Consider the following 18,955-nt stretch of genomic DNA (forward strand, 5'->3'; position numbering starts at 1 on the left):
AGGAAAGACGGGAGAGAGGGTGAGTGCGTGGAGAAAGGATTTTGAGAGAAGATGCTGGAGAGCAGAGCTTGTGTGCTGAGCAGAGCTGTTGAAAAAGGGGGACAAATAAGGAGAGATCGGCAGGAGTGAAGAGCAGTGCTGGGAAGCAGGATGCCTGCCAAGCGTCTCCTTTGCTCTGATCTGCTTGCTGGGGAATCTGCACGATTTTAGTGTACATTTTTCTAGCTGGTGTTTGCAACGATTCCCCAGGGCCCAATGCTGAAACAGGTTTCCTTTCTGATTTCAGTTTCTTCCCTAAACAAGCGTGCAGCTGCTTAGAGTGCAGCAGGCTGTGAGAGCGCGTGCATGGCTGCTCGGGCCGCACCAAGTCCCAGCACACGTGGGTGATCGTGGTCTTATGAATCCGTGGTGTGGCTTGTTGAGCAGCAGTGCAACATTAACTATTGATGGATGTGTTTGTTAATATGCTTAGGCTTTATTATATCTGCTAGCTGTTACATACCTGGCTTAAATGTCACTCGGTCTGAAAACGACATTCTTTGTTCCTTTAATAAACAGAAAGCCTAGGCATGGTGGTGCCATACTTTGGACCTCTCTGCTGAGACAGTGTCCCAGCCGGGATCAAAATGTGGTGGCAGAGATAGTGCGGCACCTCACTTTTCTCTCTGAGGCTCTTGCTGTGCGTTCCTGGACTGTAAGCCAGCTCCGGGGACCACAGTGCCACAAGCCCTCTCTGTGGATCACAAACCAGTTCATAGGATAAGTCAGGGGACTGGGTGGACAAGACCTGCCAACAGGGTGTGATGGTGAGAAGTGAGAATGGTCAGACCTAGTCTGCAGTTCTGGGAGGCTTGACGGCTAAGTACACATGTGAGTGTTTGTGCGTGCTCTCCCTTGGTTGCCAATATTGCTTACAAGTGATGGGGAAAGGGACAGCTTGCATACTGTTTGTGTGAATACATATGCCCCACCTGGGCTGATTTTGTCTTTTGTAAGGTGTTTCTAGCAAACCTGTGCTGCAAGAGCGTTCCCACCTCTGCATCCTGTGTGATATTCGCAGCCAGCTGGTAGAAACAGTGTGGGTTTGTTTGTTTTTTCTCTTCCCATCCCCTCCCTCTCATTATTTGAAATGGAAGGAGGTGAAGGCAGAAATGAAGCTGTGCGTTGTGCTGTGCTCTTGTTCTGGCCCTGCTGGCAGCATCCTGAGCCTGGTGATGAATGAGCTTGGTGCGTGAGATCCTCCACAGAGGCTTCAGCATCTCTAATAAGGTGGCCAGCGTTTCACCATCCTCTGTGCCTGCCTCTGCTTTATTAACTGCGCCGCATTAAGTTGGAGCACTGGGCCAGCGTGACCAGAAGGAGGAAAGAGGCTGCAGAGGGGATGGAGGGAAGAAGATACCAGGGCAGCATGGTAGAAGAGCAGCAGTGGGAGATTGGAGCAAAGGACTGAAAATGGGTTCCAGCTGGACTGATGCACGCAGCTCTGCTGCTGGCAGTCAGGGAGGCAAAGGGTGTTTGGGGAGGGGGAGGCAGAGCCAGCCCTTGGCCCTAACATTGCTCTCTACTGGACCTGTACTAGTCACTGCAAGCCCACACCAGCTCTGCACACACAGGGTGAGCGGCTGGCTGGAGCTTTGCCCTTGTTCCCTCTTGCACTGATTTCATGCCTTTTAAACTGTGCTGAGCTCCAGTCTGTTCCCCCTCTCTGCCTTCACAAATCTTTCCTCCTATGCGACTAGAGGAGGTGTGTCCAGTGCACCAGCTGTGCCTTGCCCATTGCCTGGAGATACAAGTCTCACCTGGGAGCAGGACAGTTGCGACCCATGGGGACATAGGTGCAATTTTTCTTTTCCGATTTAGAGCCAAACCTATGTGGCAGCCAGGTATTTATTTGATTAAACCCACGTGCCCCTGCAGATAGACTTGAGTGGGGAACCTAGATCTTTGCAGTCCAGACTGGGGGCTGATTTCTCAGTGTCCTGGGTTAGGTGATGTGGGAGACTACGTGAGACTACTTTGCTCCCAGAGGCTTCAGATACCCAAATTCCACATAACTCCCAGCTGAGGTGGAATTTGCACTGTCTGAACCTCACCCTCAGGCTTCTCTTCGATTCTCCATTTTGTTTCTCTTCTAAAGGTTATGTCTAGACGAGGGAAATGGCTCCTGACCCCCTCCTATTTGCTGGCTGCCTTCCCAGCGCCCAGGCCTCGAGGCAGTCTGAAAGGAAGAGCTGGTGCCAGCCCCCGGTCCTGCTCTGCTCCCCAAAAGCCCTATGCCAGGAGCCATACCACTCCAGCCCCCTAATTCTAGCTTGTGCCCCCTCCTCTCCTCCCAGGTAATTGGGGATCTGGTGCTAACAATCCCAGGTGAGATTGGAGCTGCCGAGAGCCGGCTCTGCTCTTGCTTGGCAGAGCAGCAGTGCAGCGGGCTGGCAGATGGAAGGGCTGGGCGTTAGGCATGCCAGTTGGATCAGCACCCAGCCTGCGTGCGTGCAGATGGGGTGTTGTTGATGCGAATGGATCCTGACAGTATCCCGGTGCCAAGTTCATGCTTGGTTCCCTGAGGCACTGCCCTGCTCCTTCCCGCTGGGACTGATCCCAGGGAGGGACGGTGATGGGGGAAGGCACCGAAGTAGTTCCCAGTCCTCTGGCCCCTTTTTGCCAGGGGAGGAGGGTGCCAAAAGCAGTTCCTCAAGCAACTTGCACCCTGATTTGTTTAAGGCAGGTACAAAGCTGCTGTTCACTGTGAGAACCACAAGCAACCACAGGTCCCCAGGGGACCCCGGAGTACCATGGCAGGATCTGGTCCAGCCCTGCCCTTCGCTTGGGAGCTCCACCCATCCAGTGAGTAGATCAGCTCAAGTGAGGTGGTGGGTCCTGACCATGCTGGAAAAGAACGGGGCTCTGTCACTGTGAGCTCTTCAGAGGCAGTCATTTCTTCTCAGTTTGAACTTAGAGTCACGTATGGTAGGGCTGGAGGCAAGCAGAGAAGGGATTGCATGCGCTAGCTGTTCCCAGGTGCTCTGCCTGCATCCCTCCCCTGCCCTGCCTTCCTGATGGCCTCCACTCCTGCCATGCCCTCGCTCCGTAGTCTTGCCTCACACTCTCCAAACTGATGGATTTGCTGTAAACCTTCCTCCCTGCATCCCTGCTTCAGTCCCATAACTGCAGACTTAATGATGATCCCTGGGCCCAGCTATCAGAAGAAATGCCTTTGCAATTAAACCTGTCAGCCTAGAGGATATATCAGTGGAAGGCCGAGTGTCTGGGAAGTGAAGATAGGGCCATGGAAAGCCCTACCAGAGGTCTTATTACCAGGACCAGTGCCTCAGCAACAGAGCCGGACCAAATCTTGCCACAGGGATCTAGGCACTGCACAACAACAGGCAGGGAACTGTATCTTTATAATGCGATCTTTGTTCTTGTCCTTCCCCCGCCAAGCAAGCATGACTGTGGCAGGGAAGTTTTGCTGACACATAATTCATCATTTTCAGTGGTGGTGATTTTGACAAGGATATTTTTCCCATATTTTTCTTGAAACGTCCTTGCTGCCTTAGCACACCAAACACTGTTCATCTAGTAAGGTTCAGCTAGCATGGCTCGTCTCCTTCCTCGATGGGCTTTGGAGAAAGAGGGAGCCTGTTGGTGACTGCAAAGGATCACTGACTTGAACTAGACACCTTGCTCTGGTCTGCAGAGGCAGTGATGGTTAGGATTTAAAGGTGGATCCTATGAAAAGGTGATGAGGAAACATGGCAGCAGACAGGTCCCAGTGAGGCACCACATGAAATGCCACGGGGCCCAGGCAGCAAATGAATGAATGCTGCAGCAGTGACTTGGGTATCTTGGCAAAATGCCACGCTGCAATGAGTGCAAAGCCTTGGTGCACTGATGCAGGTTAGTCGGGTTCGTTTCTCCCCTCTGAGAGCCATTGGTCTGGACATGGAGTTCCTCCAGGCCCGTAGTTCAAGTAGTACTCCCAGTCAGAAGGACCTGGATGTTTCTCTTTGGTGAAAGCTCAAGTTCCTGACCAATGCTCTGTACCAGGGCAGGGAATTTTAACCCAACTGGGCATGATGAACTCTCTGACAGACCAGGTGTACTTGCCTGTATACGAAGGGAAGAAACAAGGTGTTGGATGGCGAATAGAACCTCTCAGGTTTTTAATTTCAGGATCGTCGTGACACTGTGTGTTCTCTTTCAATGCAGCTGGCTCAGAGAAGCACCATCCAAACCTTCATTCCTGTGCAGAAGATGGAGAAGGGCCTGCTGCTGGAGCACATCTTGCCCAACCTGAAAGTGCCTCAGAGCTACGAAGTTCGCCTGACGCCCATCACCAGCTTTGGGGCTGGGGACATGGCTGCCCGCATCATCCGGTACATGGAACGTAGGTGTCTCCTCCTCGGCCCTGGCTGCGAGATCAGGCCCGAGCCTCTGGCAGCGGGTCAGGCCTAGGGACACGGGCATGTGTACACATTGTCTCCTGTGACCCTCGGGTGGATCTGTGTGCTGTATAAAGGTTTGATGGCATGGTGCAGCCAGGCTAGGCCACATTTTGGCTGCTGCCTTCAATGCAGAGAACCAGATAGCGACCTCTGAGGATCAATCCCTACTCATTCTTCACTCAGCAGCTCCAACAAATGCTCTGCACTCTGTGGGCACGAGAGCACCAAAACCCCAATCCCCAGTCAGACCGTACTGCAGTTTCCTGTAGCTCAGTGGTGTATTTTAGAGGATAGCCAGTGGATGTTACATATTAGCCACATGCCCATAAAAGCAAGAGGATTTCACCGGCTTCTTTCTTTCTAGATCTGAAAGAATTCATGTCCTTTCCTAACTAGCAACTACTGACCCTGTAGCTCTGTCCAACACCCTGAATCCCAGATCATCACGTTGATAGACATTGACCAGTGTCCCAACAGCTCCCAGCTCACCCCATTCTTACAACCTTGATCAAGATGATGTCTTGATTCCCCTCAGGAGTCTGGACCTGTATTTTAGCAGAAAGTATAGAGCCCCTTCCTGCTATGTTTGCCTGATTTCACAGAACCCTCTTGTCCTGGGGAGTCACACCACATCAAGTATTTCTAAGATACTTGTTTCAGACTTCCACAGCGTCTCAAACTACTTTGACATCCCTCACAGATACCAAGCTTTAGCTGCCAGTGGGTGCTCCAGAAAGAAACTGTTTGGGATACCAGAACAGTTCCCCTGTGCAGTCCCATGATCACCACTTAGGTGGGATTTTCTTCTTCAGATATGTTGCTGCTTGGATCAGTGAGCCAGCAGCTTGTTCCATCACCAAGGCAGACACCAAGCACTGCTGTTTTGCAGGGGTGATTTTAGGAGATTTGTACATCTATGACCTTTCTTGATGTGTTTGTTTTATTTTCAGGCTTTGATTATAATTTGTGATTTGAGGGAGTACAAGCTGTTCTGACTTGCTGTTTTTCCATTTTCTTTTCCAGCAATCAACTATCCCAACCCAACGGGTAAGCAACAAGACCTTTGTATTTATGTTCTGAATGTAATGCATGTTAGTCAAGTGCTCCAGCAGATCAGGCAAGCTGGAAAACAGCACTGACTTTGCAAAAATGTTTTTCCCCAAAAAAGCATGAAATTTCGTACAGTAATAATGCTTCCAATAAGTAATGCCATTTTTTTTTTGTACCTTGAGTTATCACAAAGACATATGCCAGAGACATACCTCCCATTTACACCTGGTATCTCTGTGACTGGGTAGGCTGTGAACTTGAACCCACCTTTCCTCTAATATTAGCAATCTGCATCCAGTAAACAGAATATTCTATGTCCTCCAAAATGTCTGCATTTAATGTCTATAATCCCCATGTTCTTGTTGATTGGAAAGGGTACTGCTTGACACCTCTGCAGGCTGGTATGGAGCAGTCTCCAGCTCAGATCTGGTTCCTCTTGCAAACTCTTTGAGCCCGGTTCCTATCTTCTTCCCCTCCAGTGTCATCTCTGTTTACTTGCTCATTTACCTTCCAGTCATTCCTGCCAAGACAGCCTGACATTTAGATGCAGGCCCATCCTTAGTGTGCACCAAGAGCTCCCATTGATTTTGAGAGCAGAATACACAACATCTCAGAATGGTGGTCTTTAACAAGAACACGATGGTTTCCATTGAGCATAGAAGAGGATTTCTAGCATGCTATAAGTAGTGGTGGAGTGACCTCCAGGGGATGAAACAAAGTTCCCATGCTTTGATTGCTGGATATAAACCCAGACAAAACTCTTACATAGAGATGGGCAGATTCCTTGCTGGTGATCCACAGAGCTCATTCCATGTAACTGTTCTTTTTTTTCTCATTTCCAGCTGCTGAGTAAAATAAAAAGAAGCTGAAACAGCATTCAGTCATGTTAGGTAGTATGTGTATAGGCAGGCAAGTGTTACTGATGCGCTGCAGAATACCAGTGGGCAGGAGGAGGTGGGACTGCGCAGTAATAACCAGGAAATTGGGATCAGGATTATCTTGTTAGGGCAGCCATGAGGCATTTGTTCACTCTCTGAGGATGATTTGATGCACCATACCATACCTGAGAGCAGGAGCGTCTCACAGAGAGAGAGGGAATTTGTAACTGTAGTTCCTGGTTCTCTTTTCTTTGCTTTTCCCCACTTTCTGATCCTCCTCTAACATTCTCCAGAGGGAACTCACTTGGAAACCCTGAACGTATTGCCAGGGACCCACTCCAGAATGTGTCCTTCAGCACTTGCTGGAGTAGGTGAGCATCCTGGCTCGCTGCAGGAAGTGACAAAATCTGGCCTTTTGCCACTTGCTTTTTATACTGCATATATCACTGATAATGCCAGGGCAACTTCGGTCTAATTGTGTCAATCTCCTTGGGGTCTTTGTAAACTGATCCTTCAGACTGCTCATCTGGGATTGCTTTGGCAGCTTGACTGAGACGAGAACGTTACGTGAAATTTGTGTATGGCAGAGGAGTACTCAGCTACGCTTCTCTTTTCATGCAGTAAACCCAGCACTTAAGGTTTCTCCTCAATATGTTATCCAGCCTATGCTGAACATTGGTACTGCTGGGCCAGTCATTAGGGTCTTGCCTCTGAGTTCACGCCTTGAGATTGACTGCCTTAAAACTGCATCCACCACACTTGCTTTCAGAGATGCCCCTTCCTTTCAGACCTGCTGCCATTGCAAATATGAGTGCAAAGCCTCATAGCTCTGTCTCTGGGCCATGGCTCAGTTGCCAGCCTCTCAGCTCAGCATCATGGAAAGCCTTGCTACTGCCACTTTTTCCCACCGCTTCCTTTCCTACCACCAGCCCCAGGGGAAGGGGTTGGGAGAGGATTGCAAAGGTATCCTCACACTAGGCTGCCCAGCCAAATTCTGGGAGCAAACATTGAGAGCTCTCAAGTGAAAGGCAAAGATTGGATGATTAATGCCTCTGGCAGCCTGATCCAAGGGCATGCACAATGGTGATTAATTTACAAACTCTGAGAGTCACTTAATACAATTATTTCTTCATGCATTTTCTCTCCCAGCCTAATAAGATGTTAATGGCACTGGGGCAGGCATGCATGTGCCATGATTACATAGCCAGGTGCTAGGGTTATAAAGCAGAAGCAATCTAAAAGCAGAGGGAGTGAACAGAAGACACTGAAAATTTCACTTACTTAAAGGTTAGCAGTACGACCGAATAACTCTTAAAAATCAGTTCATCTGAAACCAGAATTTATCTTAAAAAACTTTATTGGTGTTATCATATTTCTAAGGTATTATTTTTAATATCTCTTAGGATAACTGATCATTTTAATGTCATGTCTGAATTCCAGTGCTGGAGAATCTGTTCTGTCCTTCTTACCCTGACCCTGCAATTTCATTTGGATATAGCCTTCACTTTCTAACCCAAACACTGCAGTGCCACCAGTTCCTTGTATCACAATGGCAAATGGGATTGTATAGGCCATATTATCCCAGTGTGGTAGATGGGGATATTAAAGCACATAGTGTTCTAGTATGACCCAAACAGCTATTGTGTTGTGAAGCTTTCTTCCATTACTGGTTATAAATGCTTTAGAAACTTATCAAGGAAAATTTTGTTACATGCTGCTTCTTAAATCCCAGAGTACTTTGAGGTCACTATCCAGTTTGCATTGTCTTCATATTCTAGTTGGGAAAGTGATCTCCAGTGACGGGCTGTGGGTCACACTGAGGGTCTGTAACAGAGCTGAGGCTCGGATCATGGTCCCCTGTGCTCCAAGCCAGTTTCAGCCGTCATAGCAGAGCTAAATGATGAAAGCAATTTTATTCGAATGAGCTTCCATCTGCTATTCACCCATAGTTTGCAGCTAGGATCATATTATTATTTTTTGTATGCATTCATCTGGCAGTCAGAATTTCAGGGCCAGGAATGGCTTCCCCCTAAGGACTTGAAATGAAAACCTCCATTATGTTTCTCAAGAAGGTAAAGCAATGAGAAATGCTAATAGCCGTGGCTGAGGGTCTCTCCCTTGGGGATGCAGGGAGGTGTCTGTAACCAGGAGCAAACATCTCTGCACTTTGAGCTGCTGCCACTGCAAAGCCTGCCAAGGAAATCTGTTTGGTGAAGACAGCACTAATTCCAGCCTTTGAGGAACCAGCTCCCTTGCTACTTCCACCTCGCCTCTAACAATCCAGAGAAAAACTTCTGTGTTCAATATTTAAAGCCCCTGTTTAATTTTTAAACAGGAAGGTTCCTTTGCTCCGCAGTGCTGAGCCAGGATCCCTGGCAGATGGTGTGAGCCTGAAAGAAGGTTTGCTTCACACAGACAAGGTCAGCAGTTAGATCACTGCTGTGGCCTCTGAGACACAGCGGGTCATTGAAAGGTTTGCTTTTCAGATGGATCTGCCAGTTTTCTCCCAGTCAGCATTGCTGATAACCATCCAGAGGTGACATACTGGTTGTGTCCCAAACCACACCGAACATACCCAAGTCATTCTGGGCATCTCCACTTCTAGCTTGGAGAAACAGCAGAGCTTCTGCCTTCCTGTGGTTTGTTTTAAACCAAAGGACCAGGAGTCAGAACACCTGGGTTCTGTTTCCAGCTTTAGAACTGCCTGCTGTGACCTTAAATGTGTCTGCCTGTATTTTTGTGCATCTGTTTCCCCATGTGTAAAGCAAGAGATATATAAAGAGAAACGTTGCTGCTTCCTGGAGATATTGAGAAGCCTTGTTCATTAGCTGTTGCAAAGTGCCTTGAGATCCCAAGCCAAGCAGAGGCAACATGCTGTAGTTAAACTCCCACACAGCAAAAGGTGTTGCAAGTAAGCCTGATCCTGCTGTGGTGCCCAGGGTCCTCCTCCACTTTGTGCTCTCTACTGGAAGCATTGCCTTCTGGAAATGGCTGCATCTGAGTGAGAGGAGAGGATGGAGTCAGGGCCCTGTTTTGGCATTCAAGGAGCTAGGAGTACGTAGCATACTATGTCTTCTCCTGTGACAAGTGTCCCACATGCAGCAGTAAGAGCAGCCTCTTCCTACCATCTTCAAGCTTTCAGGTCCTCTTCCCATGGGTGTGTGGGACTTCTTATACAGCAGGCCATCGTCTGGCACTTGTAAGCCAAGAACACTCTCCTTTTGTCTTGCAGAGACCTGTTTTTTCTCTCTCCCCACGCTGAGTCTTTTGATCACCTTCTCTCAGATCTCCACCTTGACTTGGGCTTTCTCCCTAGCCTACTTCTCCTTCGGTCTCTGTACTTTTTTCTTTGTGGGTTTGCTCACTCTCAGTCAGTTGCTGGTCTGGCCTCTGTGTTACATATTTCAGCTCTGCTTTCTATCTGATATTCCCTGTTAAGAGAATTTTGTGCTGGGGAAAGATGTTACCTTCCTCCTCTGAAGGTCCACAAGCACAACAGGGTCAGAGGTGCAAACCCTCCCTGTCCCACAACCTTTGATTGCAAAAGGACAGTCACGGTGGATTCTGCTGTGTTGAGTAATGCCATTGTAAGAGACAACTTGTGTCTACTAACTGCAGCCAGCATCCTGTAAGCTGGAGCCACACAAATGTTTGTTTTCAGTCTAACAGAGACAAGGCAGGGGTGCTGGACCACCCCAGCAATAGCAGAAAGCCTGTGGGCTCCAGCGCCTCCTCCGAGGACCTGTAGCGGGTGCCTGCTACAGCCACGAGCGCCCTCCTGTCAGCCACGAGGGCTGGGGAAGGACCCTTAGAAGCTGTTTTCTCACCCTTTTCCCCCTCCGTCTCCTTGTGCTGGGGATGGTAGAGCCCCTCTGGCCTGTTTTATTGCCGGGCTTCAGCCCCTGCAGGCGTCTGCCCCATCCGATCCTGCCTGCAGCTCCAGCCACCACGTGGCCCCCAGCGCCCAGCACTGCACTGTGGAGCAGCGGCTAATTTGGATTAGGATGCTAATTAGAAATGAGCGGATTGAACGGAAAGCACTTAGCCAGGGTTAATCAGCAGTTAAGTGGACAGCCCAGCCAAGCTCCCTATGGCTGTGCTCAGCTCGCAGGAGCGGTGTTTCCTGCTGAGCTAGAAGAAAAACCAGCTGCCCCGATCCGTGAACCGAGCCCTTGGTTTGCAGCAGAGTCCAACAATTTCATGGGCTGTGGGAGGACGCTGCCTCCTCTTGTCTGACTGCTTTGGTGGGGGAGATAGGCAAAAAGGTGGAACAACAGCACAGAGCCCCTGGGTCCCTACCACAGGGGTGTGCAAGTTTTTGATCTCTGTGTGGCAGACAGTTGTTTTCTTTCACAAATCAGAGGGGCTTTAGCTGTGAGGTAGGAGTTGGGAGGTGTAGCATCTCAGAGTCAAGGTGCTGTTCATTTCGTGGCTGGTCTCTCTGGTACAAGAAGGCAGTTTTTGGGGTGTGTGGTAGGTGTGAGAAGCTCCACCATCACAACATACCATGTCTCAAGCTTTTCACCCTGGTCTTGGAGGAAACTTCCCTTCCCCATCCCGTCATTGGCACCCAGCACATAGATTGCCGACCCTGCTCTGTCCTACATATCCTGCTAGAGTCACCCATGCTCAAACTGAAAGTCTGAGGTGTCCTGCTCAGAAATCAGAGCAAACCACCACTGAGGACAGAGGAATGTAGGAGCCCAGGCAAGCATTCAGGCTTCTCTTCATCTGGCCATGATAGCAGGAACGGTGTGGGGGTAAACCCCAAGGAGATGAATCACGCATCGTCATGCCATGGATGAGCTTTCTAACAAATATTAAGACCTCAGCAAGAACATGGTTTTCTTTTCTGCGTGTTCTTTAATGGATTTTAGTTACCTTATCTTCCAGTTTAATTGCACAAACTCTTGGCTCCAATATAAAGACAGAAGGTAGAGATCTGTGCTTGCTGTGTCTGCACCACTTATAAGCTGTAGGATCCCACTCTCAGCTCATTCCCCAGTTCTGATTTCTGCCCATGGATCTTTCAAAAACACAGAGCAATTTTCATAACCGATCTTGGACTTTTCTCTTCTGCCTATTTTCCCTGTCCTTCTCCAACCATATTAGCAGTGCAAGGCTTGCCCTTTGCCTTTGGTTTTGTGGCTCAGGAAGTACCTTTTCACCACAAAGGTTAGACAAAAGACCATCTTCTGTCTGGTCAAGCCCCGTTCGCACCATTCTTTTTAAGTCTATATTGGGTCATGCCTATGTCCCAGATTTTTCACCTGTCTTATAATATTGCCATAAGGTGTGACTGTCTTGTGGTAGCAGTAGGAGGAAGCCCTTTTGCACACGTGGCTGACCCTACATAAAAACCCTTTGCCTGCATAACTTATTTTGTTAGGGGAACCAGCATGAGGTGCAATAGCAAATGTGTCTCTTAGCTGGTATAAATTGAATGTGCTGTAGCTAAATGACACATTTGTAGCGCTGAGCTGACCTCTTCTCGACAGCTGATTTTTTCATGTGTGCCATAGTTTAGTGTAATACATAGAACAAAGTGGGGGTCATTGTCTCGCACTTTCTCCTTTCTCCTGGGGAAATTATTCTACCATCAAGTTGTTCTGGTTTAAAAGCCCTTGTGGCCTGTTTGCCTTCCGTGCTCCTCTTACCGCTTTTACCCTCCTCTACGTCTGCTCCCTGAGACCTCCCAGCAGACCGTCTCTTTCTCTTTAGTCCTATTAGCCTTACTCTATTTTGCCAGATCATTGCATCCATCAGCCTGGATTAACCCTTCCATAATCACACTAATCATGAAAATATTCCTTTCCAGCCTCCTCCTGGGGCCAGGGGCTGCCCATCTGTGCTCAGCTTGACACAGAGCCTCAGCGGTGCTGCAGCAGCAGCGTGTGCCCTCCTCAAGCAGCCAGGCAGCCTCGGGGAGGAGGTTTGAGAAGCTGCAGCTGACCATCCCCTGTCCTTCCCTGCAGATAACACCTGCCGCTTCGAGGACGAGAAGATCTGTGGCTTCGTGCAGGACAAGATGGACAACTTCGACTGGACGCGGCAGAACGCCCTGACACAGAACCCCAAGCGCACCGTCAACACGGGGCCCCCCACGGACATCAGCGGTACGCCGGAGGGTAGGCACACTTCTGGGTTTCTTCTGGCTCAGCCGTGGACGCGAGGCACACACCACTGCTCTTTGGGAGTCCTGAGGCTCTGGGAGCCGGCGGAGCGCTGATCTGCTTTCCGCACACACGCTTCTCCTCCGCACAGGGTGCAGGGAGCCGGTGGTTAATTTGCATGTAACTGATTGGCACTAAACACACAATTAAAGCGCCCACGACTTTGTTTAAGGGAATAGTGTGAGCATTAGTTCTTGTTGCCAGCTAATTGCCTACTGCCTAATGTCCTTGTCCCGTCTGATGCTTGTTTTGAAGTCAAAAAAGGATAAACAAGTAGGAGAACGTTTCTAACACCTAGAAATCACCCTGCTGGTTTTAGACAGCTGTTTCCTCAAAGAAGGTTTCAGTGGGGCAACCAGATCTCCTCAGTATCAAACAGCAGCATGAGGAATGAGGCTGGGGGAGGTGACACTCACCAGGTGCCTCACCCCTGGCTGGAGGAGAATGATGTTATGTACTGCTCACATGAGCTGTGCATGGGGTACACACTCCAGATTTAGCTGGATATTACTTCTCCCTTTCTGTAATAAGGAAAGTAAATTTGTATGCAAGCACAACTCTCTGAACTCAGAAAAAAATGGGAAACATCCAGTGGCCAGCTAAGGAAGTGGCTTTTTCCGTTAGTGTTCAGTATGCCAGCCTGATCCAGCACTGAAAATGATGCCAACAAATTAAGTAGCTAATCTATTCCTCCCTGGGTTGTTAGCAACTACTTTGGTATTGTTCTCTTTAGATAACAATGTTGTTTAGGCCAAATGTATTGAATGCTATCTCCTTCTGCTTGAGGCCGAGAAATTAGGCTGGATTGGTTTCACCATCCCCTTTCTGCTTTCCTTCTTGCCAGACAGCTCTGGGGCTCCTTGTGCTGCAGGAGCAAGGCTCATTTTGCTCCCAAACATGCATGCATGTTAAGGGACTCATCTGCTGCATGAACTCACATGGGGTCTGCTGATGCCCATCTCTCCTGCTCTCCCCCGAATACATCAGGCACAGGGAGAACACCTGCAGATATTCTAGGAATGTTTCTGGCTGGGATCACAATTGAATGGGAAGAGCAAGGCCATGTCTCTCGGAGGAGGAGTGGTCTCCCAGCCTACAGCATCCCCTCACTTGCAGGGCAGGAGATGCGGTGTGTGCTGCCTTTCCCCACCTTTCCCTCTCCTTGTGTAGGTTATTACATGTTCATCGAGGCATCTCGGCCCAGGGTGACAGGAGACAAAGCCCGGCTGATCAGTCCCCTCTACAACATTACCGCCAAGTACTACTGTGTCTCCTTCTACTACCACATGTACGGCAAGCACATCGGTGAGTACCGTCTGGGGATGGGTAGCCCCAGCCTGGATCAGGGTGTCGGGGAAGACCTCCAGCCCCAGCTTCACCAGCCACGACTGCAGCCAGCGATTTGGGTGGGTGGGAGTCTCGCTCCAGTGCTCAAAGCAGCAGGATGGTCTTCAGATGGTTGTCCCTTACCCACAGCTTAGCAGTGCTAGGATTGTGTGGCTGCTGCAGCCTGTCCTCGGGACGGTTTCCTGAAGTCAACCATCACCCCTTCCCCTCTGGTTCGTGCCTTCTCTGGCACAAGGCCCCCATACCTTCCACAAAAAAAGAGCATTGCAGCTGCGTTCATGTGCTTCTCCCTCACATGGCCACAGCCACCTTGCTCTAGACAATGGGGTGTCAGAGAGGAGATGGAGGTGGAGGCACTTTGTGGGACCGGAGGGCTCTGTGGTGGCCACAGCTATTTTGGAATGGTCAGGATGCACCTGCCGGGGCAAAGCTCTGCCAAGGGGCTCCCTGCTCTCCCTGGCTCCTTCCTCTCCAACCGTAAGCCTACAAGTGCAGCGAGCACCACAGAAGTGCCTGGCACACTAATGAGTTTCCATATCCAGTCAAGGAGCAATTGCTAATTCGTCACCTCTTGATTATAATTTCATTAATTTGAATAATAGATGCACTCTTCCCACAGCACGCTGGGTTATTAATCACCTGCTGGACTGGAGCCTGACTGAAAAATCAGGGCCGAGGCAGGAATGTGTCCGCCCTTCAATAAACGGGGTTAATTAACAGCTCTCTGCCTCTGCACCGTGGATGGCATTGGAAGGGAGCACACTCCCGAGTCTGGCCATCACGTCCCTGTGCATGTGTGGCTGAGCAGAGAGTTAAAGCTGTAAAATCTTCTTGTCTCGGTGGGGGCTAGGCTGAAACCCTGACCCCGTGGGTGCCAGCGGTAAGGGATGGATTGCGGTTCACCGAGCAGGTCTCCATCTCTGTCTTTGCTATGAGGACCTGTGTTTGCTTTCTGCAGTCAGAGGTGTTTTCTGCTAGGTCAGAGGTGTTTCCACATACCTGTATTTCTCCTGCAGATGGGCTGCTCTGCTCTGCCTTCATGCTGGCAGGTTACTCAGGCAGAGCACTGTTGGTACAGGTTGACAGCAAGTTTTCCTGGGCTTGCTTAGCTGACAGAATCCAGCTGTTAATGCTGGCTGGCAAATTCCCTTTTCTCTGACATTTTCCTTTGTGGTCAGTTGGCTTTGCTGCCTAATGCCCACATGTCTTCTCCTTGAATTTTTGTAAGGGATTTAGGTATTTGTGATTACAATCAAGGGTTGCACAGACCAATGGGGAGAACTGGGAGACTGACAAGGAAAAAAGATGTGGAGGGAGAAGACCTCCTCTTGCTTTGTTTCCTTTAGGAATACAGCTGTGTATCCCATTTCCAAGTTCATTTCACTGGGAAAATAAAAGCCCCTTAGCTTTGGTCTGTATTGGAAGAGAGCTTTGTGTGACAGCATTCACGTGGTTTGTCCAGAGACGGTGTGGACTGGGCATGCTATGGAATCAATTCATGACTGATTTTTGGCTTTTAACATTTTAACTCTTCACCCATTTTCTTCATCCACAAATTGCCCAGAGCAAAATATAAGGTTAAGCCAAAGACCTCGGGAAGCTGCCAAGTGCTATTTGTATTTCCCAGCTTCAGGTGACTTCTATATGAGTTGATTTTTCCTTTATGTTGTTGTCCCTGCCTGTTTCCCATTTCCCCCTGGATGCACAAAGGGGCTGTTAAATTTGTCTGAGGTAAATAGACTGTTTAATACTATGCGATGATTTTCCAGGGTGGGTGCTGCTGAGCCGAGAGCAAATAAATTATTTAAAAATTAGACTGATTAGATAGAGTCAGAATGAAGGAGAAAAAAATGAGGGAAAGTTCTTTTCTCTTGGGCTATGGAAGATGTGCTTTGGTCTAGGAAACCCACAATATATCCATCTGTGATTTGAAATTCAGTCCCTTGTATCCACACATGAATGAACCCACATTTGGGATGCCCTCTGTTCCAACAGCAGGTCTAATGGCTCAATCTGCCTTTCTAATGCATGCTGGATACTCCCTGGCTTGTTTTGCTTGTGTGAAGGTTGTGAAATCCAGCTAGAAACCTTTAACTTGTTTGGATGGTGCCAATCTCGATGCCCTTTGTGGCTGAAGTCCTCTGAGATCCCCCTGTGGAAGTGGCAGCCTGCCTGAGGGCAAAGCAAGCTTCTTCAGCTTGTTGCCACCTTCCGCTTTAGCCCCTGGCTGGAGAAGAGGAGAGTTACCCTCAGATACAGCCCCCCTTGCTAGGACTCCTGCCAAATGAAGGGACAGACCCTTGCCTCCTACCTGTATCACGTAAGTGTCGATATGAAGGCAAAGATGGGCTGGCCACAACCCTGGGCCACGTCCATATCGTTTCCATATAGCCACCTGTCCCCAGTGCCTGCAGACCCATCCCTTACCCCTGTGTCACCTAGTGTCAGCCCAGTCCTACCAAGCCAGATGCCAGCCCTGCTGAGCCAGCCGTATCAGATGGCTCCTGATGACAAACAGTGCCAGCAAGAGGACATCTCTCAGCTCAAGCCTCTCATAGCAGCTCCAGCTCCATCGTGGAGCCAACTGAAGCTCTGTCACTATGAAAGGAAGCCGTATAAAACCCCAACATTTATTTATTTTTTTAATAACCCTTTTATTACCCTTTTCCCCCTCTACAGAACTTGAAAGCTGGTTTACTCTCACAATTTGACTATAAAATATCCACAGCCATCCAGGCAAATCTTCCCTGGGAGAGTTTTCAGACACTACTCGTTTATAATAGATATGACGAAAGAGAGAAACAGAATACAAATGGAGCGTTTGTAGCCGTGGTATAAAATATTCAGCGGCTAGCAGAGCAGGATGATGTTGAATATCTTGCAGCTGATGAGAGAGCAGGGTGAAGGGGAGCTCCCTGGAGGCAATTCCCATTGTTCTGGAGTTATTTGGTCATCGTTTTTCCTTCCTTTGCCCCCCTCCAGAGCGAGCATTCGCATTGCCCTACAATTCTGCCAGCCCAAACAAGAAAATCAGGAGGAGGAGAAGGAAAGAAATACGGTTTCCATCAGACATTCAAGAACAAGGGTGCCTTGTTTGTGGCAGGTGCAGCTATGTCAAATGAGGAATTGCTTGCTTTGCACCCTCCTTCAGGAGAGGAAGCTAGCCACGGCAGGCAGTGACCAGTTATCAAGTGCAACTCTTTATCAAGTTGGCCTGGTGAGTCAGCCTTGAAGCTGGGGACAGATCCCCACGTGCTTCCACCGTCAGGCTCTTCCTCCCTTCCCAGAGTCTGCCTACTAGGGGGATGCCTACCTGGGGTACCCATGTCCAAGCAGTGATATCGAGTGTACCCAAACAGCAAATTTTTAGCCTCCTTTTTATTTGTGAGCTTACTGGCAGACCCTTTCCAAACTATTTTTAGCCTCCTTTTTATTTGTGAGCTTACTGGCAGACCCTTTCCAAACTATTTTTGCTGTGCTTTTAAAGAACTCATGACTGCACAGAGGCTTATAACATGGGGTTTCTGAAAGGGGAGAAGGCAAAGACCCCTCCTCGCCCTGGGGTGTCTCCCAAGCTGGGAATGTTCATCTGCTTCCCCTAGTAAAACTGGCAGGTCCTGGGCTTCGAGAGCAAGGCCTGTTTAAACACAACGTCTGAAGATCCTGCTCTTGGTTTTCAGTTTTGTAGTTCAAGCCTCTTATCTGCACTAGCAGTGCCACAGACTTACCTTGGCAAGTCCCGCTTCCAGAAATCAGAGAAGAAACTTACTTTCTGAGATGCATCCAAGATCTATGAAAAACCTGGAGAGTTACAGGTGCTGTTGTTCCAGCTTAGTGCTGATACAGACCCTATCTGATCACACGAGCTAGGCCTGGCCTGTGTATAGTCAGGATGGGAAGCTTTCAGTGAAATTGTAAACTACTGTGAGGAACAATGTTTGGGACTGATTAAAAGGGATTTTATTTCCAAGTCAGTAGAAACAATGAGCTCTGATCACACCGTTTGCCACAGCATCCAAGTTCAAGAAATCCATAAGCTGTTTTACCAGGGTAATAGGTTTGTGGGCTGGTGGTGTCACCACTGACACCCTCCTGCTGAGCAGGAAACACAGACAGGAAGGCCTGCCAAACTGAATTGCTGCTTCACTTCTTCGAATCAAATAATGCAACTAGTGCAAAGGTGTGTCTGAGAGGTCGTGGTGGATGAACGCAACAGGGGACAATATTTGCAGGGATACCTGCCATGGTTGCTTCTTGTTTCTGACAAGCGAAAGTAGTAAGAGAGGTGTTAGGTCACACAAATTGACAAGTACTAGCTATGTCAATGTAAAAGTGCCCTGAACCATGAAGAAGTCCTTTTTGTAATATTCAACATCTCAGCTCCCTCGTTCCCACCCAAACCCCATGGATAAATGCATTCTGTTGGTTAAGCATACAGCACCATGCTACCGCATGCAGTTATACAGGTACCACCCTGGAGGTAGCTGCATTGTGCTGGAGATACAAAGTTTGCCTAATATACGACAGCAAAATTAATTAAATCCATGCCATTGTGACCAGTGCAGTATCTCTACGCGGTAGAGATTACATCACTGGATTGATTGAGGGGAGGCTGATTTTCCTAATGAGTGTGATTCACTTCCCTCAAGGCTCTTGAAAACAACTTGCAGTTAAAGCTAAGTGAACAGTTTGTGATGAAAAAATGTATTCAATTTTTTTATACCCTGTCTTTTTCCACTTATTCAAATGGGTTCTTGGCTTTACTCATTCATCCATCAATAGATGTGTATTCAACTAATGTTCCGTGCAGCCGTCAAGCAGCTTGCTGTGGGCTACGGTATGGACCCTTTGGATAGACTGTGGTCTCTTCTGATAGTATCTGCTCACTTCTTTTGGAAGTTAGTCAAATACCATGATCATGAGCAAGGATTATAAATACCTGGCAAGGTAACTACGTATTCGTAAAGTGTCATTCAAGCTCTGTAGGTTCAATACAGTGGCTCTGAACCAAAGGCTGTTGAAGTCATTGCTTTTCTAAAGACTTCAGTGAGCTTTGGATTAA

General features: G+C 48.7%; 1 protein-coding gene across 4 annotated transcripts in view; it reads left to right on the forward strand.

Moving 5' to 3' along the window:
- Positions 1-18,955, forward strand: part of MDGA1 (MAM domain containing glycosylphosphatidylinositol anchor 1) — a 134,441-nt gene that overhangs the window by 102,054 nt on the left and 13,432 nt on the right. For 3 of the 4 annotated variants that reach the window (XM_080587260.1, XM_080587262.1, XM_080587263.1), the window contains exons 11-14: positions 4,210-4,387; positions 5,469-5,492; positions 12,349-12,501; positions 13,717-13,851. In XM_080587260.1, the coding sequence (XP_080443386.1) occupies positions 4,210-4,387; positions 5,469-5,492; positions 12,349-12,501; positions 13,717-13,851 (490 nt within the window). The remainder of the gene's footprint in view (positions 1-4,209; positions 4,388-5,468; positions 5,493-12,348; positions 12,502-13,716; positions 13,852-18,955) is intronic. The other variant, XM_080587261.1, reaches the window with a different exon arrangement.

Source organism: Anser brachyrhynchus (assembly GCF_964034855.1).
Source record: "Anser brachyrhynchus genome assembly, chromosome: 3".
NCBI lineage: Eukaryota > Metazoa > Chordata > Aves > Anseriformes > Anatidae > Anser > Anser brachyrhynchus.